This window comes from Mesoplodon bidens (assembly GCF_964165515.1).
Source record: "Mesoplodon bidens genome assembly, chromosome: 2".
NCBI lineage: Eukaryota > Metazoa > Chordata > Mammalia > Artiodactyla > Ziphiidae > Mesoplodon > Mesoplodon bidens.
Genome location: NC_138177.1, coordinates 41,786,254 through 41,812,293, shown reverse-complemented (window position 1 = coordinate 41,812,293; position 26,040 = coordinate 41,786,254). Strand labels below are relative to the sequence as shown.

General features: G+C 35.8%; 1 protein-coding gene across 3 annotated transcripts in view; it reads left to right on the top strand.

Annotated features, from left to right (window-relative positions):
- The first annotated feature begins 1,716 nt into the window (after positions 1-1,716).
- The window catches only part of EDEM3 (ER degradation enhancing alpha-mannosidase like protein 3), a 90,223-nt gene continuing 65,899 nt past the window's right edge, over positions 1,717-26,040 (top strand). For 2 of the 3 annotated variants that reach the window (XM_081223508.1, XM_081223510.1), the window contains exons 1-6: positions 1,717-2,098; positions 6,548-6,593; positions 19,756-19,856; positions 20,393-20,432; positions 24,702-24,814; positions 25,783-25,936. In XM_081223508.1, coding sequence (XP_081079634.1) covers positions 1,938-2,098; positions 6,548-6,593; positions 19,756-19,856; positions 20,393-20,432; positions 24,702-24,814; positions 25,783-25,936 — 615 coding nt within the window. In that variant the 5' untranslated portion in view covers positions 1,717-1,937. Of the gene's footprint in view, positions 2,099-6,547; positions 6,594-7,128; positions 7,240-19,755; positions 19,857-20,392; positions 20,433-24,701; positions 24,815-25,782; positions 25,937-26,040 lie in introns of those variants that run through there. The other variant, XM_081223509.1, reaches the window with a different exon arrangement.

The following is a 26,040-nucleotide window of genomic DNA, read 5'->3' as shown; positions in this document are numbered from 1 at the left end:
GGCATAGAAAGGATATAGCATGAAAATCTGTTAGTTTTCTCATAGGACTTGAGTGCAGGGCAGGGGTAGAAGGGAGATAACATGTTCAGAGGATTTGCAGATGTCCTTGAACGCCAACTCTGGTAGCAATGTAGAAAAAAGGGTGGCAAGGAGATAATTTAGGAGGCTATTGTAATGGTTCAGGAAAGAGGTAATGGAGGCTTGAACTGAGCAGAAGCAGAAGAAAGAAAGGTAGTGATAGCAGAAGTAGAATCTAGGTAATTGTCAAGTGATTGGGCATAGACTGAAGGGGTAGGATGAGTTGAAGATGATTCTGACATATTGAGTCAGTTAACATTATTACATTTGAGCTTACCCTTGGGCCAGACAGAAGGGAATTTCTATTGGGGAGGTGGAAATGTGGGTCTGGAGATCAGGACAGAGACTGAGTTAGAAATCAACCACAGGGATATGATGGTTGAATCCATGAGTGGAACAAATCACCAAGGAATAGAGTACAAAGAGAAAACCGACGAAAAGAAAACCTTAAAATTTTAAGACAGAGAGGGGTAAGGAAGGCAGAGGAGTCATTGGTGTCACCTGAATGGTCGGTCTGAGAGGGAAGCAGAGGATGTAAGATGATAGAAATCAAGCAAGAACAGCTGAGCTGCTGACGGTAAGAGTAAGCGATTTCCTGTGGTCACAGAGGTCACGCCCAAGCTCCTAAACTCCGCACCTATCTACTGAGTTATTATAGAAGAAAAACAGTGTGGTTTTTCAAGAGGATTTTACTCCTCATTTTGCCTCGTCCATCAAAATTAATGGCAAGTTCCAATTTTCATTACACTTTCTTTGCAGCTCACACTAGTTTCCTTACATTGAGCTTTCTAGATGACTATTATTAATCAAGTACGAGCCCCCCCCCCCGTGCCCTCCTTCACTCTTGTGATTACATGCAAGGTCTTCCAAGTCACAGAGGCTGGTTGGAATCTAACCCAGCAGTGTGACAAGGCTCATTACCTAACTTCTCTGGCCTCGGTTTCCTCGTTTGCAAAATGGGGGCGGTGGTACTCACCTATTAGAGTTGAGAAGAGTGCATGAGAGAATGCAAGTAAAACTCTCAGCACATTGCCGTCAAAGGCTCAATTCATTTTTGCTGTTACAGTATTGAAATCTCCCTGAAGGTAGACTACTGCAATAGGACTACTTTTACCTAAGGCGTGCAGCACTGACCTGAGGCCGTCTGAGCCTCATCCTGCCAGCCCTCAGCGAAACGCATACGCAGGAAGAGGGATAAAGAGCTGACGGGTTCTCCGGGACTCGGCAGCCCACGGAGTGGGGCGGCTGGCTGCAGGGAGCCGGGGGAGGAGGGATCGCAGGAACCGCCCGAGCCCCTCGGGGTACCACACGTCGCAGGGTGCAGCGCGCCCACCCAGAGTGGAAATTTAGCCCGGTGGAGTCGGAATGCGAGAGAGCCGTGGAGGAAGCAGTGCACGCTGGGAGCGGTAGTTTTCAGGCCTCAAGTTCACGGGTCGGAGGATGGCCGAGGCGAAAGGTCCCTCCCCGGTCCCGCCTTTTGTCCACGTCTCACTTCTCCCAGCCAATGCCCTCTCCTGTCCCCGGGGCCAGCCCCTCTCCGATCCGGCCCCCATTGGTCCTGAGGCTCAGCGTCTTGGGCCCTACCCGGAAGTAGCGTTGGGGGAGGTGGTTTCCTAGACTACGACACCGGAAAGCTGGGGGAGGCGCTCCGGGCTGCTGAGAGCGGAGGGCGGTGGCAGCGCTGGCGCTGGGGACCGGCTCGGTGGCTTCGGGAAGCAGCTCGGCGACGGCGGCCGCTCGCGTTCCTCCGCATCCCGGCCTCGGCACGGCTCGCAGCTCCTTTGCCACCGGCGTCCGGCAATGTGTCCCACCGGCCGGGCGTAGCAGCTGCGCGTGCGCGTGCGCGGAACCGCGGGGCCATGAGCGAAGCCGGCGGCGGCCGGGGCTTTGGGTCTTCGGTCCCCCAGCGAGCGCCATGGAGCCTGGTGGCGGCGACGGCCGCGCTCTGCCTGGTGTCGGCCACGTCCGTGTGGACGGCGGGGGCCTCGCCCATGAGTAGGGAGGAGAAACAGAAGCTTGGGTAAGGGTGCTTGGAAGCCTGGGGTGGGTTTCCTCGTGAGGCTGACCACGGGTGAGTTGCCTGTCATTGCGACCCGGGCGCCCAGTGGCCTCTCCTGCCGCGATTGGGACGGCTGTTGCCTCGAGAGAACCCTGGCGGGGTGGACAGGGTCCGGGAAAGTGGGGGTCGCTGCCCGCGATGCGACCTCGCGGGACTGTCGGGGTGTCGCCCGGGCCGTCTTTGACACGTGCAGGTTCCTTAAGGCCAGCCGCGGTGTGTCAACGCGGCTGCCATGTCACTGGCCCGTGAAGGGGGCTACAGCCCGTTTCCCTGCGCGTGAGAGTTCTGAGGTTGCCTTTCATCAGAGACGTGGTTAGATTTCTTGCACAAGTGAGCTCCCAGGTGGGAAATGTTGCTGATCTCACAGCAGTTAAGGAAATCATGTTTACACCTGTTACGGAATAGGGGGCGTTCATTGGAACTTGAACTTTACACATTTTACCATTTCCTTGCAGTGCTTTATTGCACTGCATTTTCATAGTAGAACAATATTTGATGGTAGTATTCAAAAGCCCTAATTAAATATACCTACTCACTTCACTCAAAGTAGTTTTATCAGTCTTGAAAGTCATAAAATCATCAGTTATATGTACAGCATTTAATTTAGAGTAAGTGTTCCTAATACACACCAGGTCCCACAAATGAATAAGGAAAAAGGCAAGAACCAGTAGAAAATGGGCAAAGGACGTGAAGAGTTAATTCACACAAGAGGAAATGCAAATGGTCAATAAACGTGAGGTTGATTTATAATCAACCTCATAAATGTGAGAGATGCAGACTAAAACAATGAAAAACCTGGGTTTTTTGCCATCAGGCTGGTAAATACTATACATGAATGGAGTACTGACTGGATAGTTGAGGTGTGAGAAGAAACTTGGTGGGAGTGTAAATTGCTGTAATTTATTGACAGTCTCCTAAAATTTAAATTGTATGTATTCTTTGATTCATTAATACCATCTCAGGGAATCTATCCTACAGAAATAAAAGCACTATTAAAGTAGAGATAGGTGTACAAGGATATGCATTTTGAAAGAACAGAGCTGTTCCTTGGAGCATCCATATTATGGAATAATATTCAGATATTAAGGAGGAGTTAGGTCATCAGAAGGCTACCCAGAATATACTCCCAAGGCCAAAAAGATGTAAGCTGTAGAATACTATGTGTAGTGCCATCCCATGTTTAAAAAAAAAAACCAAAAAAATGGAGAAGAAATTGTTTAAGCTCAGAAAAACATGGAAAGATGACTACCTCCTGGAGTTACAATGGAGGTGAGGTAAAACCATTAGATTTTATTTTATCGATATATACAGACTTCCATATTGTTTAAATTGTTGCAAGAGTCTTGTATTAGTTTTTAAATAAAATAGCAATAAGAGACACTTGTTGGAAAATTTAAAGTGTCAGTTATCAAAACAAAATTACCAGTAAACTCTAATAAGTGTCTTAAATTTTCTCTTTGTGAATTTAATGTATCACTGATAACTGCTTTACTGAATACCCTACTCTGTGCCAGGCACTTTACATATACTATCTCTGTAATCCTCTCTACTTAATGAGGTGGATGCGATCCCCATTTTGCAGATGAGGAAATTGAGACTCAAGGTTGACTTGTTCAGCGTTACAGAGCTAAGTAAATGGTGGAACCAGTGTTCAAACCCGGGTCTGACTTAAGAGCCTGTGCTCACTCCACTCTGCTACACTTCCATAAGACTTGGAGAGAGAAGCTTCAAGTCTGTTAAGGACAACAAGTATTTTTATTTGATCACAACTCCCCTTTCTCCTTTTTTTGTTAAAAAATTTTATTTGAAGAAAAGTCATTGGATAACTGATTTTTGACCAAAATAAATTTTTAACTGTAGAGCTCCAACCAAATTGGCTTGCGATTTCAGCTCAAATTTTGAGATCATTTATGAAAGTGAAGTTACAATTATTTAGTCTTGTTAATTTAGATTGCCTTACTCTAGGGTAAGAGTAGAATAAGAGTCTATAGCTACAAACCACAAATACACATTGCTTGACTGCTTTCTCATCCAGGAATTTTCAGGAAACGGAACTATGATTTATTAGGTTTACCTGTACAATTTTTTTTGAAAATCCAAATAATGATTTATGATAAAAAACAGAAAATGCCTATCCCTTTCCCTACCCTCCGCCCAAACTAAACTGATGATAAAGACTGAAATTATCATGAATAGTAAGCAATTGCTCGGTTGCTTGCAGTTTATAGTTTATGGAATTATTTACCTGGTTATATGTAGTCTTATACTTCCTGGAATTCATTTTTTGTTTTTGTGTTTTAAATGTTACAAAAGTTGTTAATGTTTTTACTTAAAAAATGAAGTATAAAACAGTTCAATTTCTGTAGCATGTTGGCAAGCAATGTAACTTTAGAAAAAGCCGATTTATAGATCTAATTTCCAGTACATTTTTATCCATTTGTTGAATAGATATAAAACCTTATAGAAAAAAATCTCTGTATAATATAGTAATTATTCTACCATTCTGTATTTAAATGAGTGTTAGGACTTATATGTGTAATTAAGAAAGTGAGAGAGCTCAACTGGATATTAAATACCTCCACTTTGAAGTATTTGTTGTGAAATTTGATGATCATGGGCTGCATAAATGTAAGGATTGGAAAATAAGGTGTCCTTGTTTGCAGTCGTGATTTATTCATAGTCTTGAAGCTTGAATGCTTGCAAAGTTGGGTTAACAAGTTAAAGCTTATGTTACCTGTAATACACGTGTCTAGGCACTACTATTACCAGTTACAGAAATTTACTTCTTGACAATAATTTTGTATTAATTCTATTTCAGGGGAAGGAAAAAAGAATTTCCATATTCCATTTATTGATATCAGTGCTTGAAGGGAAAATTTAGCTCCTTTTTGTTTGTTTGTTTGTTAGCTAATTTGAGAGCTCTTTATCACCTGCAATATAATAAAAAAAAGTCTAGAAGGATTTTTTGAGATACTCTGTAATTATCTGAGATAACTTGATCCATATTCTATCATACATATAAACATATAAAGAATTAGTGTTTTAGCAAAGTGACTTATCACCTTGTTAATGATTAGGTGTTTTAAATGATTATTATTTATAAAAAGTTGTCAGGACTTAGCTTGTTCAGTTCACAAGTTTGAGTGTACTTGAGTGTGCTGGTTATTATAGCCAGGATCTGGAAATTAGTCCTTTTCTGTCTGCTGGCTATATTATTACCAGTATTTCATCATCCATGATTACAGTTTTTTAAATGATAATTGCAATATAACAGGAGGTAAAGTAAAAATATATCCAGCCATTTTCTTTAATATTCTCTTCAATTCTTGCCATTAGTGATTGGAACTTTGGAAATAATAGTAATAATTAATAAAAGATTATTAAAATGTTTTTCTTTTGCTAATTATTGAGAGACTTGGCCTTGCCTAGCCATAACATTTTTTGTAGTTTTTCCTATAACCCTCACTCCCCCAATTTGAGAGTGTTTAATTGAAAGACTGATTCCTTGGTCCCAGTCTTGCAGATTTTGACTTAGTAAATCTGGTGTGGGGATCAGAAATTTCCGTTTTATACAGTCATTTTGGGGATTTTGAGAAACAGAGTTAGCTAAAATACACAGATCTCTTTTCGAGGATTAGTTTTCTCATATCAGGGGTGAATATTGTTTATTTGACTTTTGACAGTTTTTTAAAGGAGCCAAAGGTACATCATAAAATCATAAAATGTATCTTTTGGAAATATGACAAACATATTAACAGAAATTAGTTTTCTCATATCAGGGGTGAATATTGTTTATTTGACTTTTGACGGTTTTTTAAAGGAGCCAAAGGTACATCATAAAATCATAAAATGTATCTTTTGGAAATATGACAAACATATTAACAGAAATGTGTTAAACTAGGCATTAGTGATCTTATTTAGTTTAAGGGGAAAGGCAGAGGCTTCATAGAGTATCGTTATTTCATAGCAATACACACACCAACCCCTTTCTTTTGGTAGAATGTATAGTATAAGCAATAAATAGTAACAATTATTTCTTTTGGATCTGGTCAGTATTTTCACCTTTCAAGGCATTTATGTTAAATAATTTTGTTACGAGGTAATTGTTTTTCATCATCAGATTTTCTTCTCTCTTCATGGCATGTATCATTCAGCAGTTTTCTTAGGAAAGATTGTAAGATGACTTTTACATAAATTGCTAGAATCGGAAAAGTTTGGCTCATCTCTGTGTGATTCATGAAAGCTTGTCTACTAACATGGGTGTATTTCCTGACCCTGTTTATGTTCCTTCCTAACTAAATTTTTCTTTTGTTTTTTACTGGTATATGTTTATGAAGGAGCATTAACTTTTTGAAAGACAATAAATAGAATATACTTAACTTTTTCCCATTTCTGCTCTTTTAAAATTAGGAATCAAGTACTGGAAATGTTTGATCATGCTTATGGTAACTACATGGTAAGTAGAAAGCTTATCTTTATATACCATTTATGAGAGCTGATTATTACGTGAGCACAGTCAACTGGGAATTTTAAAACCTGAATTAATAAGTTTTATTTCCTTTAAAAAACTGTTATTAATTTTTTTAAAGGAAGTTTTTAAAAAATAGTACAAACATAGGCTAACAGAGTATTCCTGATAGTGGTTCTTAGAGAACCAATTTATTGAATAGGTAAGAATAAATTGAATTAGATTATGAAACTTTGTATTTAAATAGTTTCCTTTGATGCTATCAACAGTGTTTATTAAATATATAGTTAAGGTGGATGTAAACATGAATAAGATGTTATCTCTGGCCTTAAGGAAAATGATTCTCTTAATTAAAAAAAAACCTATTTACAAAATTACTTTATTCACTCTGAAAAAAACAATTGCTTAAGAGAGTCAAACTGTCACCTAGTTTCTGTCCAAATTATATCCTCATAGTATGCCTTGATTTGAATATATTTTGCTTTCTAGATATGCTGATCCATATTGTTTTAAAATGTCTTAGTGCTCACTTGAGATGAAGTAGCAAGTTCAGTTTTACAAGATGAAAATGTTCTGGAGACCTGTTGCGCCATGGTGAATATACTTAACGCTGCTAAACTTACACTTAAAAATGGTAAATTTTCTGTTACATGTTTTGAACCACAATTAAAAATTTAATCCCCCTATAGTACAGGGGTAGGAGGTGGGGAAGGACATCTGTAGCTGCTCCCCCACCCTGGCCACCTCTTGCCACTCAAAAAATGATCTTAAACTGCAAAAACATAGTGATAATAATTTTTAAAAGATAACTAGCCAGCAAATTTTAGAGTTCAGAACATAATTTTACATGTAAATTTGTGTAATTTTGAAGTTTAATCAAATTATTCTGAGAATTACTTCTTATGCCTTTTTATGTCAGCAGATCTTCTTTTATGATTAAGGCCTATAAAATGTAGTTGGGAAAAGTTTGGCAGAGAACTAACTTTAATTGATTCTGCTTTAAGAATTTTTCAACTGATTCTGAGTCCATTTTTCTATTACCCAAAAATCTTTATATATTAACATTATCTTTATGAACATGTAAGTACATATGCTTTTATGCATTTTTGTATTTTTTAAACATGTCTTATATTTGATAATTCTTATTCCCTTTTATACTGTACAGTTTTTAAGAGTACATACTGAGTTCTTAAATGTTTTAGGACATGATGGAGATGAAGTTTCAGGTGTTTTTAACCATGTTGAAAACACAGTTTTGAATTCATTTCTCAAGACTCAGCCATTCCTTTAACATTTCTTTCAAAATCATTTATCCCTGGTTAATTCAGTTTGGGCAAAGCATAATTTAACAAATCTAAGCTAGTAGTTTTGAGGCGGCCAAGTGGGTCCAGGATACACCTTCAAACCTAAGCCATGTCATAAATGCATACTTTTTGTTCCAAAGTTGAATACAGTGGTATACAGCTGGATTAATTCAATACATCTCATTCTGAATAGGGTCCTCTCTTTGTAAAGCACGGTATCTTTAACATCTTTTTCCTTATTAGGTAAACAGCTGAAAGTTATATCAGTACATTTTTTCCTACTATAGAAATGGGTTTCTGACAGAGCAGGTACCAAGGGCAGCCCTCAGAGGACTTCCTGGTCCAATTCCTATTTATTGGACCCTAATTAGGTAACTTTCTATTATACCCACCTGCCTGCAAGATCTAAAATGAGAGGGATTTCAATTCCAAAGACTGGAAACTCCTGGAATTAACACCCCTCTCCATTTTTCCAGTGGAGTCACACCCTTCGCAGTCTACTGCAATATGTATTTTAAAATATTCAACTGTTTTACAACACGAGTGACTCTTGCAATGTACTTGTGCTATGCTCAATTTATGTGAAGTTTGTAACCCAAGATTTAGTCTAGAATTCACACTTCCCCTTTTCAAGTTCTCAGCTAACATGAAACAGTTCTAAAATATTAAACAGAGACCAGGTGCCCTTACTTGTTATATGAAGTCAGTTGAAAATTTTTTCTAGTTCCTATACTCAGAAACACTATTAGCTTGCTATAGAGTAAAAGGTATATAGGTTTTAGAGTGAGACGGGTTTGAGTTCAAATCCTATCTCAGCTATTTAGCGTGGACCCTAAACAGATCATTTAATCCCCCTGAGCAGTGTCTTCCTATGTAAAATGGGGATAAGTACAAAGGATTATTGTAGATTCTAGGATTTTTGAGAACAGGAGACCATTTTCTTTAATTTTTAATAAATTCATCTATATGTCCGGTGCCTAGCTAGCATCATGCCTGGTACATAAATGTTTTATGTTTTGGTTTTTTGGTTTTGAAAGAATTGAATTGAATTCTTGTGAAGGTGTAATCAAAAATTTTTTTTGCATTTGATTATTGTGATATATCTTTGCCTTTTAAAATCAAAGAAATCATTTAGTAAATTTTATTAAAAATACAAGTTAACGGTAAATTTGGGGATCTATAACTCTGTTTACTTTGGTGTAGTCAGTTGCCTACTATGCTAAAATGTAAAATGCCTGGCACATGGTAGGCATTTAATAAATGTTGAAAACTTTTCATTTCTTATTAGTTTTTAAAAATATTTCTCTCTAGTATACAATTACAGCAATTCCTTTTAACTTTCCTTGTTCCCGGGAAAACACTGTTATTTCCCAAAGACAAGCAAAATAATATGGTTAAGAGCAAGAACTCTGGAAATGGAGCAGGACACCCTGAAGTGGCTCTGCCACCTACCAGCTGGGTTACAGTGGGAAAGTTACCAAATCTCCCTGAACCTATTTCTTCATCTCTCCAAAATGGTTCACCTGCCTCACAATGTTGTTGTAAGGATTAAACAAGTTAATACAATTAAAGTGCTTAGAACTTGTGTCCAGCAAATAGGAAGCACTGTGTAAGAGTTTACTGCTACCAGCTGCTGCTGCTACCATCACTGCTACTAGTAATTCAGTCTCTACCTGAGACTGAAATTGCCCTCCTAAAATTTGTCAAGGCTTTAACTCAGAACTCATTCCCCAGATCGTGCATAGAACTTTCTTCAAACACTTATTCTTTCCTTGTTATAGGCACGCAGCCTTTGAGCTTTTTTTTTAATGATTCGCCAGGTTCTATTAATGCTGGTTTTCAATAACAATGCCCTGCCAGCCTTAGGTAGATTACTACAGCTCTACCATCTCTTGGTGTTACATCCAGGAATTTTCTGATTTTATCAATTAATAGCATAAGTACCAACAATCTTAACGACTGTACTTGACAGATCTCTAGCCCCAATCAGATTGCAGTTTATCCACAATGAATTGCACAGATGGCTTTCTCTTTTCCCCAAATAGCATGAAATTAGATGTTTGTTTTGGCAGTTCCTGAGTGACCTTATTTACCTTAGAACACAGCTACTTTAGGGCTTCTATTAGCATGTTTTTAGTATTTGTGCTGAGGTCTGTTTGCAGATTAATTTAGATGACAAAATACATGTATTTAGGCCACCAAATAACCATTTTGGATCTGAGCTCTCTGATCTGATCTTTGTCTTCAAATGTTTTTCCTGTCTACTGTAGATAACTCAATTATTCACTGTTATAAGCAGAAACTACTTTGGTAGAGCCCTAAACATTATAAATAAACTCTAAAATTGTTGGTAAGCAATTTCCTTTAACTAGTAGCATCAAACCAGTAACCACTTTTAAGCTTGATTTTGTGGGTGCACAGTTCAGAGAAAGAGATCAGTCTTTATCATTTAAATAAAAGGAACTGTTTTGGGGCTTCCCTGGTGGCGCAGTGGTGGAGAGTCCGCCTGCCGATGCAGGGGACGCGGGTTCGTGCCCCGGTCCGGGAAGATCCCACATGCCACGGAGCTGCTGGGCCCGTGAGCCATGGCCGCTGAGCCTGCCGCAACGGGAGAGGCCGCGATAGTGAGAGGCCCGCGCACCGCGATGAGGAGTGGCCCCCACTTGCCGCAACTAGAGAAAGCCCTCACACAGAAACGAGGAGCCAACACAGCCATAAATAAATAAATAAATAAATAATTTTAAAAAATAATAAATAAAAGGAACTGTTTTAAAATGTAACTTTCTTGTGGATTTCTAGATTTATGTAAGTTTTCTTAGAATTATTTTTTTTCTAATTTTTTAAAAACTTTTTATTGTGGTAAAATATACATGACATAAAACTTACCATTTTAACCCTTTTTAAGTGTACAGTCCTATGGCATTAATTACATTCACATTGTTGTGTAAATATCACCATCCATCTCTAGAACTTTTTCATATTTCCTTTTTGAAACTGTGTACCTAATGTTTCTTTTTGATAGTTTCTTCATCAAAAAGAGTACTTGTGTAAATAAAGTAGTTTAGAAGTGATATTAATAGTTGGGAGGAGGGAAGATATAAACGTATATGTACATTTTTTTGCATAGATGATTGTAGGACTACCTTTTATTAACCATTGTTCCTTGACCTCTACTTATAGAACATCCTAAAAATCTGCCAAAATGACTTAAGAAATTCTTTAGTATCCTCTCATAGTTTTTTTTTTAATCACACTCTGATACTCCATGTAGGATTTTAATAGAACCAGGTCTTTCTATTTATTTAGGTAGAATTTACAGAGAAAAAGATTTCCAATTTCAAATGCATGGTTCCGAGTCAGACAGTTGTATACAGTTGTTTAACTACCACCACATTTATGATCTAGAGCATTTCCATCACCCCAAAAAGCTTCCTCATGCTCCTATGCAGTCAGTTCCTTTTCTCCACCTCTGACCTCTAGCAACCATTGTGACCTGCTCTTTGTCACTAGTTTTCCCTTTTCTAGGATTTCATATCAGTGGCATCTTAAAATATGTATGTAGTGTTTTGGTTCACATTCTTTCCTGTAGCGTGATGTTTTTGAGGTTGGTCCATGTTGTTGGAGATATTGTAGTTCCTATTTATTGCTCAGTAGTATTCGTTGATTTGATAGAACACAGTTTATTCATTCACCAGTTGATAAATATTTAGCTTGTTTTTGGTCTTTGGCTATTACTAAAAGACCGCTGTGAACCTGTGAATGCCAATTTTTATGTGGACATACATTTTCATACTTAGGAATGGGATTGCTAGGTCATATGGGAAGGTTACGTTTAACTTTTCATAAGAAACTGCCAAACTTTTCTGAAGTGACTGTAACATTTTGCATTCCACACAAGCAATTATAAGAATTTTAGTTGCTCCACACCTTCTCCAACACTATGTATTTTCGTCTTTTTAATTTTAGCCATTCTAGTGGGTGTGTAGTGGTATTTTGTTGTGATTTTAATTTGATTTTTTTCTGATGACTAATGATGTTGAAAATCTTTCCATGTGCTTAGTATATCTTTTTTTTGGTGAAACATCTGTTCAGATCTCTTGCCATTTTAAAATCAGGTCATTTGTCCTGTTATAACTGAGTCATAAGAGATATATATTTTCTGGATATCAGTCCTTTATCACATATATGTTTTGCAAGTATTTTCTCCCCGTCTGTACTTTGCCTTTTAATTGTCTTAATGTCTTTTGAAGTGAAAATGTTTTAAATTGTGAGCAAGTCCAATTTATCCTTTTTCTTTTATGATTCATCTCTTTTATAGCCTACCTAAAAAAAATTTGCCTAGCCCAGGGTCACAAAGATTTTCTTGTTTTCTTCTAGCTGTTTTATAATTTTACCTTTTTCAATGAGATCTATTACTCATTTTGAGTTAATGTTTGTATATATGGTATGGGGTAAAGGTTTCTTTATATATATATTTTTTCTATGTGGATATCCAATTATTCCAGCACTATTTGTTGAAAAAAGTATCCTTGCCCCACTGAATTACTTTGGCACCTTTGTAAAATCAGTTAACTGTATATGAATGGGTCTGTTTGTAGACTCTGTGTTTTTTTCCACTGGTAAATATCTATTCGTACATCAGTATCACCCTGTCTTGAATTAAGTAATATTAAGTCCTGAAATCAGGCAATGTAAGTCTTTCAGCTTTGTTCTTTTTCAAAATTGTTTTGGATATTTTAGGTTCTTTGCATTTCCATGTAAATTTTAGAATCATGTTGTCAATTTCTGCAGAAAAAAGCCTATTGAGCTGTTGATTGGGATTATGTTGAAATCTATAGATCAGTTTGGAGAGATTGACTTCTTAACAGTATCAAGTCTTTCAATCCATGAACATGATGTCTCTGTCCATTTATTTAGTTCTTAATGTTGGCAATGGTTTGTACTTTCCAGTGTACAGGTCTTGCACATCTTTTGTTAAATTTATTCATAATTATTTCATATTTTTTATGCTATTGTAAATTGTAGTTTTTCAAATTTTAATTTCCAGTTGTCCATTGATGTTATACAGAATACAACTTTTTTCTGATAACCTTAGATCCTTGCTAAATTCACTTATTATTTCTAGTAGCTTTTTTGGTAGATTCCTTAGGATTTCCCACATGGTCAATCATGTCATCTGCAAACAAAGACTTTTCCTTCTTCCTTCCTCCAAACTATGTGCCTTTTATTTCTGCTTATAGCAGTGGCTAGGACTTACAGTATTATGTTGAAAAGAAGTGGTGAGATCCTTGTCTCATTCCTAATCTTATGGAGAAAGCAGTTCGCCTTTCACTGTTAAGTATGATATTGGCTGTAGGTTTTTCATAGATGCTCTATATTAAGTTCCTTTCTATTTCTAGTTTGCTGAGAATTTTCATCATCACAGGGTATTTATTGAATTATGTCAAATGCTTTTTCTGCATTATTGATAACAATTTTCCTGAAACAATCTGTTGGTAGCAGGACTTTATTTCATTATAACATTATTTATTATCATTTATTTATTTCATATATTATTTCATAAGTTCAATTTATTTTATCATTGATCAAAACCAAATTGATTAACATATACTGAAGAATTTGGAAACTTTTGTTCTCATCGTATTTTGAGTAGAAACTTTTAAAGCTTGCTAACACTCTGTTGTGATTAATTTAAAATTTTATGAGACAACTGCAGTTTTGTTACTTATTTCTCCTCAGTGCTGAGAAACATTCCAGAAAATATGTTACCTCAAAGGATCATATGTTCAATGTAGAAGTATTAATAATTTAATAGTTTAGATAAATGGAATCCTTAACACCTGAAAAATGGTTTAATAAGTGAGTATAAATAGTGAACAAAAGGAAAAAGGAAAATTTGACTTGGGGTGAAAAGAGAACTGAGAAATTATGCAAGTTCAATCAGTAATTAGCATATGCTATCAATATATGATAGATGATTTATTAAGTATCATTTAGTTTTTATTTTAGGAAGGAATACCTTACCTGCCTCAAGGAGGGAGGTGTTTAACAATAAGGATCTGGAATAAAACATTTGAAATGTATGTAACTTTATGGGAAATTAAATAGATTTGATATCTTCAACAACTCACTATTATAAATAATACTTTTGTCTTATTAGTAGGATAAAGTCTCTTCCCTTTTCCTAGTTTTTGGAATTGGTTTTACTAAAAAGTCAGTTTTGGATGCCACTTTGATTTGAGTGTTTTGAAGCAGAGTTATATCAAAGTGCCAGTAAATTTAGAATCTGATGTGGAGAGTCTACCATGTTTTGTTTTATTTTATGTTTTTGTCTTACTTTTAGCTAGGCACCTGTTCTACTTAATTGATATAGGACTCTTTTATCACCTGAGTTTTATTTTGAGTGATAATTTTTAAAGGTTATTTTTTCTGGCTCTGAGTCATAACAGTATGAATTTCTTATCCTTTGTCTTGGCAATACATTGTGAAGAGAAAGCATTACTGTAACCTCATATAGCCAGGATGTTTGAAGTGTAATACAGCTGTTTATGTGCCATGTATGCATTGCTCTGAATTTATGCAAACCAACTGTAGTTTGCTTTGTGGTTAACCCAAAGAAAAGGCTGTGGTTTTGTTTCTATCCTTAATGTTGAAACGGGGACATAAAGTATTTTTACACCTGGTTCAAAACTCCCTTATTTGATTATTCTGGTTTGCAGTTGCTATTAATATTTTTCTTACCTGGATGAGCTTAGGGTTTGAGTTTATTTCAGACAAAGGTGTTTGGGCATGTGTATGTGTGTTCTGCAAAACCCTAAAAATAGTAGTATTAAGCTTTATAAGCAGCGGTTTAAAAAGTAAGGAGCTCTTTACAATCAAATTAACATTTGAATGATCTCTTACAAAGTACCTTGCAAAATATATCAGCAAGTTTTTAAAAATATTACTTATGTTGAGTTACTTCTAAGTGTTGTTTATATGTGTTAGATATAAAACTATAAAGCAATAAAAATGTTGTGCATTCTGGTAAATCACGGTTCTATTGGAATTAACTGAAAAAGTAGTTAGGAACTTGACATCTAAAAGACACATGTAAAAGTAATTAGGAATTTATACTAAAAAATATATATAATATTAATATTATGAAATATTGAATTCAGAATTTAGTAGCTGCATGTGGATTCTAATTATATCAAAACATTTGTTGCCTGGAATCCTTTCCTCAGGAAATAAATCATTGTAGAGCACAGAACTTTTAAAAATACCTGAAGGATTGCAGTCTGCAGTGCTTTTTGTATTTAGTCTACTTTAATTAAAAAATTTTTTTAATTAATTAATTTATTTATTTTTGGCTGCATTGGGTCTTTGTTGCTGCGCACGGGTTTTCTCTAGTTGCGGCGAGTGGGGGCTATTCCTCGTTGCGGTGTGCGGGCTTCTCATTGTGGTGGCTTCTCTTGTTGCAGAGCACGGGCTCTAGGCTCGTGGGCTCTAGAGCGCAGGCTCAGCAGTTGTGGCACATGGGCCTAGGTGCTCCGGGGCATGTGGGATATTCCTGGGCCAGGGCTCGAACCCGTGCCCCCCGCATCAGCAGGCGGATTCTTAACCACTGCACCACCAGGGAAGCCCTTTAATTAAAAAAAATTATTTTTGGTCTTTCCCTTTGTGTTGACCATGTGTTTAGTGTTCCTGACCTCTGTTCTGGTTTTTTGCTGCTAATGTGCTGTGAGTTTGGAATCTAGATAATCGAGTTTAGTGAGAGGCAGTAGGATAGAGTTGGACATTGGGAATCAGGAATATTTTTGCTGAATTTTAAGAATTAAGAATCATGTGGACATACAAGTATAGGAGGAACAAGTCATCTTCAAGGTACAAAAGATCAGACTAGTCTTAGAAACTTTGCCAAGGTGATACTTAATGAACAAGAAGGGTGTGGAATAGTATTTTCAAATTTCTGAAGGAAAGAACATATGTTGCAGGCATTTTATAACCATTCAGATTGTTCTTCAAGTGTAAGGCAAGAGCCAGCCTAACCCAGGAATACCAGAGAAATAACAGTACTGATGACACTATTTTAAAATACCTAAACAAAAATAACTTACATGAGAACAAAGTTCAGGCAACCAAGAGATGAATCAAAATAAAACCTCAAGAATGGAGAAGCCAAAGAAAAATGGTGTGCGTTGACTCCATTTAAGTAGAATTCTGACACTAGCAACTGTGGGAATTATAGTTCCAGACCAGAATACAAATGTTATAAACCTTTTAAAATCTTTGTCAAACATTAAAATTTTTCTTTCTGATGAATATAAATGTACAGAGAAATTTTTTAAATAGCTGAAACTATTATTTAGTATACCATAATTCAAAATATTAGAGACTTTGAAATTTAAAATGTTATTTCTTTGTAAAAACTTCACTCAGTTAGAACAGTGCTTGCCTTGCTTGCCTTCTTCTCATTGTATAACTCAAGATATGGACCATACATCTCTGCCATACCTTGTATAGAAGGTATAGAAATTTCAATATTTGGATCAGCTTCAAAAATTTTATCCTTTGCCCTCTGTGTCATGAAATATCTCTGGGAATTCCTTTAATGGGGAGTTCTCTGCAGGCAATATTTCCTCTGCAATGTCTTTATCCTTTTATGTCACAACCAGTTTTTTCATCTACGTGGATAATTTGGCCTTCACTAAATTCCTCTGGCTGCATATCTAGATACTGTTTGAATGGCAGCAGTATCAGCATTCCATGGTCAGCTGTTTCTTCTATACCCCCTTTTATGTTCAATTTGAATTTCACTTACAGTGTTATCACTTTTCATTTCTTTGTGAACTTTCATCCTCGTTGGTTAATTTCCTCTTTTGATTATTTATTTTTATAAATTGTCAAACTGTCATGTAGGATTATCACTAGGTGACAAGGAGGCACATAACTTCATGCTTGCTGTCTGTCTGTGAACTAAACAATAGATACACAGTGATCAGTCACTAATTCCACTTTGAAAGAAGTTGTGTGATTGATCACTGATTATTTACATAGTGATCTGTGGATTGAAGAACTAGCATCAAAGTTTGCATTCTGTGCAATTACTTAATAATACAGTGGTACCTGAGATTTGAACTATGTTGTTGAGAGTTTATTTAAGTAAACTGTGGATCTCAATTTGTAAGTGTATAGTGAAAACATGCAAAGTGAAAACTGCCTATAATAATATAATTGATAAAAATCCTGAGTTGAATTGGGGAAAGGTATGAGTATATTAATCCTGTTATTCTTGTCAAGTAGTCAATAAATATTGTCTAAAGTTGAAATATGTAAATACAGTGATTCTAGCTTCTAAATGTTTCTCATAGTCACATTTTATTAATTTTAGAAGAATCTTTTAGGGACACTCCCCTGGTGAAGAAAATACAAACTTCAGCAGGTCTTTCTTATTTCCCTCCTTTTCTGTTAAGACCTCAACCAGTAGGTGGAGATATTCTAGTCCAGTTTCACTGAAGCAACTATCCAACTTAAAGAACCTACTTCATTGGCTTATGGCCATGCATGCAGGGCCAACAGCATCAAATCTCATACCCTTTGGGCATTAACATATTTCCCACTAAGGCCTGTCTTTTTATTCCTAATGCCCATGTTGTGGTCAGTGGAGCTTCACTTTCTACACTCAGCTATTCAGTTTTGGTACTTGAACATTTCTTTCCTCATTCTCAAGCTCAGCTATGTATTAAAAATAATTTTAAAAATTTATACAACATTTCATTGTGTTTGTAGACAGGAGGGAGGATTCTTGCATGTGCTTCATTATCACCAAGACTAGAAATACTCTGTCATGATCATTCATTAAAAAAAATCTATTCAATAGTATGCCAGGCTATAAAGTGCCTATTAGTTGAATCTCTCTGTTGTACACCTCAAACTGACATAATTTTGTACATCAACCTATTTCAATAAAGAAGTACCTATTAAGAAATACTAAGAAATATGTGAGACCTATATGAGGAAACTGAATTCATAAAAGAAGATCTGAATTAATATATTGATGTATTCCTAGATCGGAAGATTTAATTGGTAAAGATATCAATTCTCCCCAATTTAGGCTCTTCCAATCAAACTCTCAATGGAATTTTAAGGAAATTTTAAAGTTATCCAGAAGAGTAAACTTGAAAAAGTCATTAAGAAAATTTAGAAGAAAATAATTGAGGGGAGTGAACTGCTTAATAACCAAGTAGCAAGGCATGTTGCAAAGATAGAATGATTAAGATAATGGTTTTGGAGCAGGAAGTAGGTTTGTGGAACAAAGTAGAGGCTACAGAACTGTACGTTTGTGTAGACACTTCTGAACTAATAAGCTGTATTTCAAGCAGTTAGGGAAAGGATGAATAGTTTAAAAGGTGGTATATAAGAAATTGGCTATTTGGGGGAACAAATACAGTTACATTCCTATTTCACATCATAAACAAAATTAGATTCCAGGTGGAGTAAGTATCTAGACATAAAAAAAAATAAGAATACTGTTTTCAGAGACTCAAGATAGCCTTCTTAACCATACCTGAAATTTAGAAACTATGAAGAAAGAGACTAATAGATATAACTACATATATAAAGCTTAAAGTAAAAAGTACCATAAACAAAGTTAAAAGCCAAATGAAAGGAGAAAAATGTTTACTGTGTATAACGGTGTATAAGGAGTCTCTTGGCTAATAAAACAACCGATAGAAAATGAACAAAGGGTATAAACAGACATTTCAAAAAAAGAAATAGCAATGGCTAATACAAAAAGATATTTATCCTCATTAATAATGAAACTTGAGATACCATTTTTTATCCACGCTATTGGCAAAATGTAAACTATTGATCATCTCCTATGTTAGAGTATTGTAGGAGTGTAAATTGGTGTCTTCAGTTTGATAGTAGCTATCAAAAATTGAATATCCATACCTTCGACGCATTGGGTCTGGCTTTAGGGATTTAATCCATAGAAATACAAGCATATGTACAAAAGACATGGGCATATAGCTGTTTATTAAAGCATTTTTTATACAGTGAAAAATTGAGTTCAACCTGCATGTTCATCAATAGAGGAATAAATAAATAAATTTTAGCATATTCATTCTTTGGAATAGAATATGAGGAGCAAGTACTATGAAGTAAGTGTATAGGCTCTGGAGTCAGGTTGCCAGGTTCAAATTCTGGATCCATCATTTACTAGTTGCATAGCATAGGCTTACTTAACTTTTCTTGGCCTCAGTTTTCTCATCTATAAAATGGAAATAACTGAATCTGTTTCAGAGGGTTGTGTGATAAATAAAGTATATAGAACAGTGCTTAGAACATAAGTACTCAATAATACTAACTAATATTAAATTATCACTTTGCAGTTATTAAAAAGAATAAAATACATCTGTAAAATTCCAGCATGGAAAACCCCATAGTGATTTAAGTAAACAAATTTTAGGACAGTGTATGCATATGGCATGAGTACCTATTTGTAAATAAAATTTTTAAATGATATATGTGCATGTATTTCAGTGTGTGTGGATAAATCTGGAAGGATAAATGCCAATTGTAACAGTAATTATATCTGGGGAGTGAGATTGGGTGGAGGGGAAACAGATTGTCAGATTTTCAAAGAAATATTTTCCTGTATTTTTTTTCCAAGCATGTATTATTTATGGCTAAAAAGTTTTTTTTTTTTTCTTTTAAGGTTCCATACACTGTAAGGATAGTAGAATTTTTGACTAACTTTTATTTTACTTAAAAAAAAAAAAACTGTGAAAAGTTGTGTTCTCTAAATGATGGGTGCTTCTCTTGTTTTCCTTAGTGACTCACTGAGATTTACCTTGCAGGAACATGCGTACCCAGCTGATGAACTCATGCCTTTGACCTGCAGAGGTCGAGTTAGAGGCCAAGAGCCAAGTCGGGGTGATGTTGATGATGCCTTGGGAAAGTGAGTATTAACAAAGGGGATGGCATGGCATCTCAGAGTTCCCAAGTCTTAAGACATCTCAGAGGCAGTGTACAGTTGTATATCTGGGGATTGGTTAAATTTCAAAGACTGCTTTAAGTATTACGTTAAGTTCCTTTATTCCTTTCTGTTATCTTTTGTAAAATATTAATCAGTTTACCTCTTAGATCAGTGAAAAGTTGAGTAGTTTGTTAAGATGGATGTAACTTTTAGAATGTATATAAAGTCATTGATGTGTTATAAGATGTTGATGCTTTAGTATTTTTATTTGCTTTTAAAAGAGCTAATGAATATTTCTGTTCATTTTGAAAGATATGTAGTTATGCTGAACAAAAATGTGATGTTAAGGCTTTTCAGGTTCTTTCAGTGTTTTACAAGTTACACAGTACTGTAGATGCATGGAAGTACTAGTTAATGGAAGCTTCCAGTCAGTAGGATGTAGATACATCTGCTTATACATTCATGGATAAGATATTCAGAATTCTAATGTTGTGTATCTTACTATACTTGTTTCTTAGATTTTCCCTGACACTGATTGATTCTTTGGACACCCTCGTGGTAGGTTTGATTCTTCTTGAATTATTTTATATATTTCTTAATATGTGTACTCAAGTATTACGAATATAATCATTACACAGTAAGTCTGAAATAGAAGCCTTCGGAATTTAAGATGATTTGATCTTTGCTTCTAAATAAATCTTTCACACTCTTGAATTGATAATGTCATGTGAATGTCAAGTGAAATTATGTAGAATCATGGAGATACTCAAATAATTTATAGGTATGGTGATGGCCCCTTAATCAGGAAAGTTGTTTCCCTTTGGACAAGGAGGTTGATGATATTGGAAGAAAGTAATTCTAGAAAATGCCCTTGATCTTCTTGTTCCAGAAAGACATGCCACAATCATACTAAAATTGTTAAATTAGAATTTTTATGTATTATGTTCATTAAAAATTTAATTTTTTCTCAGAAGTGATTTTTAGCACCAAGTGATCACTACTTGGCACTCCTTTTAAACCTCATGGGATACAAAATCATTTAAATTAATTCTAGTTGGGGACAGTTTGTGATGGCAGAGGAGAATGATTGAGTTCCAGATGTCATGATTTCTAAAGGTAGTATCTTTCTAGTTCTTTGCTCTCAGATCATTTATGGTATAAAAATTAGGCTTGTTTCAGGATTTTCCTTAAAGCATAGTTCTCAACTTTGAGTTAATGTCTGAAGTATTGATTAATATTTTTTTAAAAAGACGAAAAATCTTTGTGGTGGCAGAAATTTTTCAGAACCTGGCTTTTCTTCCCAGTATTGATTCTACATTCTTCTTTCACTGGGTGATTCTTTTTTCTTTTTCTTCTCTTTTTTAACCAGAGACTGTCAACTATATCAGCACCTCAGGAATATTACCTGTGAAGTTTTAAAAAATATACTTCTCTCCCAAGTTATTCTGATTTAATTTTCCTGGAGTGGGACTGGGCATTATTATTTATTCCTCTAAAGCTTCTTCTTGTTTATAAAATTCAGCCATGGTTGAGAAGACCTTTTTTGTTGAGAAGACCATGGTTGTTTAGACCTTTTTAGCTGTATCAGGGTTTTGAAAGTTGTGACTTCATTTTTCAGAGATTAAAGGAATGTGTGAACCATGTTATAATGACTATGAGAATGAGAGAGAATATTGTGTACCTTATTTTTGGTTTAGTGGTCCTTATTTTTGGTATAGTGTTCTGCTGTAATAGAAGAGAAAAAGAAAAACAAGTATCCCAGGAGGCACAAATTACCACCCTGGGAGAAACTAAGTGGCGTTATTTATTTATAAGTATAGCTGGATGATGCACATCAGGTCTATCTGGATATGGTAGGGTGAGTGAGGAGCAGTAGCTGTGTATTAGGAAAGACCATGGGTGGACTTAAGTTTGTTTCTCATTCTGTCATCTTGGCTTTATCCTTATATACAGTAGGTTCTCCATCATCTCTCTGTAAGCTCTTATTGATTTTTATGAACATGGACCTCAGTATTCTCTGTGTTTTTAAAATTTTTATCAGAAATGAAGGAGAAAATGTGATTCTAGGCTGCCTAACTTTCCTATATTTAGAAACCTGTTGGTCTCTAATTGAGCAGCCATTATTATAAAGGTTCTATTCTGCTTTGAAGTTATACCACTTTGACATTGGCTCTCAAAATATGATTCCAGCACCACCAGCATCAGCATCACTTGGCAGCTAGTTAGAAATGCAAATTGTAGGGCCTCATCCCAGACATTATTGAATCAGAAAGTCTGGGAGTAAGGCCCAGCAGTCTGTTTTTTTAACAAGCTTCCAGATGATTCTAATGTATGCTAAACTTTGAGAACCACTGTGTAATAATGCAGTGCTTTTTAAACTTCAGTGTACTACAAGTCATCTGGGGATCTTGCTAAAATAAAATGCAGATTGTGATCCAGTAGACTGAAGATGGGGCCCAAGGACATGTGTTTCTAGTAAGTTGCCACTTGGTGGTGCTGTTGCCGCCGGTCCGTGGACCACACTCTCAGTAATGTTTGGTGTAACTTGAGTTCTAACTCCTCCAGCCGGGAGTACCAAGAAGTGATCACCTAATATTGATATGTGACCTTGGCTAAATTATTTAACTTCTCTGGGCCCCTGTTTTCACTTCAGAAGGACCTAGATTAGATATCTAAGATATCTATCAATAGATACCTATTTAAACAGAAGAATTAGAAGAAATTAAAGTAGTTTGGAAGTTTTCTCCTACGTTTAGAAGGAAAGTTATCTTGTATATTTTATCAATACAACTATTAATATTTCTAATTTACTTTGTGATCTTTTTTTTTTTTAAGATGTTGGGGGTAGGAGTTTATTAATTAATTAATTAATTTTTGCTGTGTTGGGTCTTGTTTCTTTGCAAGGGCTTTCTCTAGTTGTGGCAAGCGGGGGCCACTCTTCATCGCGGTGCGTGGGCCTCTCACTATCGCGGCCTCTCTTGTTGCGGAGCACAGGCTCCAGACGCGCAGGCTCAGTAGTTGTGGCTCACGGGCCTAGTTGCTCCGCGACGTGGGATGCTCCCAGACCAGGGTTCGAACCCGTGTCCCCTGCATTAGCAGGCAGATTCTCAACCACTGCGCCACCAGGGAAGCCCCTGTGATCATTTTTTGATTTGTGGTTTGTTTATTTGAAAATCTTAGACGACATATCACTTGGGACAGGATGCAACCTTATTGTTTTTATTTTGGTCATACCATAATATGTTAAGTAGAACTTCTATTGTCATAGTTTGATCTTTCAGTTTAAACTCTTGTTCATAATTCTAGCCATCTAGTTTCTATTGATTGTAATGAAATCAAGCACTACAACTTTAAATTTACCACTAAATTAAACATGCCATGAAATCTACAGAAAGAAAGATATTGAACAAATTAAAGATAATGGGGGAAGGGAAGAGACCTGAATTTGTTCTTTGTTATAAGCTAGGTGCTTAAGAAACTCATCAACGAATGGGGCTGTTAGAATGAATTTTTAGCTAATTATGGACAAAGAACTCTCTTCCCATTTTTATTCTCCTTTGAAACAAATAGCATTGGTACTATTCTTGGGAACAATTCTCGGGAGATAGACTTTGGAAGAATAAAATGAACAAAATGATATTAAGAAGGGGTGTGTGTGTGAGGAGTGAGTAGAAGTGTTTCCTTCTAGAAGTGATAGAGGGCTGTGCGCATCTGCATTTGTGGCTGCAGAATTTACACGGACTTTGAGATTAAGAAGGGAAGGCACTCAATTTAAAATCAGGTTTTGTATTATATTTTACTCAAGGCTTACCCTAAATTTTACTTGAATTTTAGTCAGACACTCTTACAGAATGTTCTATACCTAAATTAGAATTTTTAGTGAAGTATCAAATCAAGTGAGAAAGCACTATAAAATATTATCAAACAAAAAGATTAAACAGTCAAGTAAAGGGAAACCACTTTTAATGGACCTGGGATCTAAGTAACATCTACTTGTGCAGCCTTAATTTAGACTGAATAATGAAAGCAACCTGTGTAATGACAGTGACCCCCCACCCCCACCCCGCTTCATGGAGCTCATTGCAAGCATCCACAGAGTTCTTAACTTAGGATTCTAGACCCTCATGGTAATAATAGTAATGATATCAAGCACTTAACTAAGTCAGGCGCTCTACTAAAAGTACTTTACATGCATTACCTCATTTAGGAAAACAAACCTATGAGAGTAGGTATTTCCTCTTTTTGTAGATGAAGGAACAGGCTCAGAGATAGAAGTAAGAACCACAGTTCAAATCAGGGCTTGGTCTTGACCCCAACATTGCACTGCCTCCTTAGTTAGGGGCTACGGCATCCATGGGGTGAAGATGACAAGTGGTGTATGATTTAGGATCAGTTGAAGGATGTGCTTTCTTCTGAGACTAAGCAACTTTTTAAATGATGTTTGGTGAATAGGGTGGTTTTTGTTTTGTGTTGACTTGGAAGCCAAATCCCAGTAGAGCTCACCTCTTGTAGCTCTAAGTCATGGGTCATACACACCAGCTAACAGTTTGGATGATGATTGTTCCAGTGATATTTCAGTGATATTTCAGTGTGTCTAAAAAAAGAAGTGTGTCTAAATAAAGATTCCTTGCAATATAAATAAGCATTTAATTTTTTTCAGTTTTAGATAGTATCACATTTTTATAATAGGTTTAAGGGAAAAGTTTTTTGTATGTGTTACTTTTTAGAGTCTTAAGGTATTAACTTGCTATTAGCAGCTCATTTTGAGGATATTTCTCTATGTCTTGGTCGAAAAGGACTTTGTTTTCAATAATTTTCTTCTCCTAGGTATTAAATAAAACTAAAGAATTTGAAGATGCGGTGAGAAAAGTTTTAAGAGATGTTAATTTAGATAATGATGTAGTTGTATCAGTCTTTGAAACAAACATCAGAGTTCTTGGGTAAGTATGTGAGACACTAAAGCTCTAATTTTAATAACAGAAAAGCCAAGGGTACACTCTTTATTTCTTGATGGTAATAAAGCAAGAAATTTCTTATGTTTAAAAGATAAAAGTTGGGGTATTATAAAACACAGAGGCTGTGGGATGACCCTGCATTATATGAGGCACAGAGAGCAACAGGCTTTGGGAGTAGTTGTAGACTCAAATCAAAGGCAATCTTTGTTTGTTGTTAAAAAAGGACTGACTATAGGTCGAATATTTGAGTATTAGCTACGTCGCAGGTTTTTCGCCAGGTTATCTAGTTTACTAACCTTAACCAGCACCTCTTCAAGCCAAATGAAACTGAATTTATAGGATTACCTTTGAACTAAACAGTTTGAAATATTCTTGGAACACAGGAATTACAGGATTTATTAATTCACGTTTCAACATGTAGTTTTATATTTAATGGTTACTTTTGTGTTATTGTAACTCATTTCCTTCTTCAGACAAAGTGAATCTGTTCTTCAGTTAAATTTAAGAAATAGATTTGTAGTTTTTCACAGAGTGTATTAGTCTATTACATTTAATACAGCGTGGGGAGTTGGTTTTTTTTTAATGTTATGCTAAGAGTCAGAGATTTCATGATGCTATAATTAAATTAAATTTAAAATTTCTTAAAATCAAATCTGTTAAATTTGTTAAGATAAATGATTTCTAGGATGTTTTTTATTTTAAGAAAATTTAAGGTATTTAAGAATGCCAAACACTTTACAACAGATAAAACATCTGATTTTTTTTTTTTAATACTGGTTATGTAATATGGTTTGCCACAAAATGAGTAGCCAGAGTTAGGGAAAAAGTTAAGTTCTTCTGTGATCTTTCCTTATGTACTCTAAATTGTTGATAATAAGATACCCACATCTTTTTAGGTGATGATGTTTAAGTATCTGTACAATGTAGCTAATGTTTCACCTCTGTGATTTTAGGGGTCTTTTGGGTGGACACTCATTGGCTATCATGCTGAAAGAAAAAGGCGAGTACATGCAGTGGTACAATGATGAACTTCTCCAAATGGCAAAGCAATTGGGTTACAAACTTTTACCAGCTTTCAATACTACCAGTGGCCTTCCTTATCCAAGAGTAAGTAATTCTGAAAAATATGGCAGTCTTTGTGTACTTCTTCGCTATTATAAAAAAATCCATTTTTGTGATCCAGCCATTGTTCCTCACCTGCTTGAGGCTGG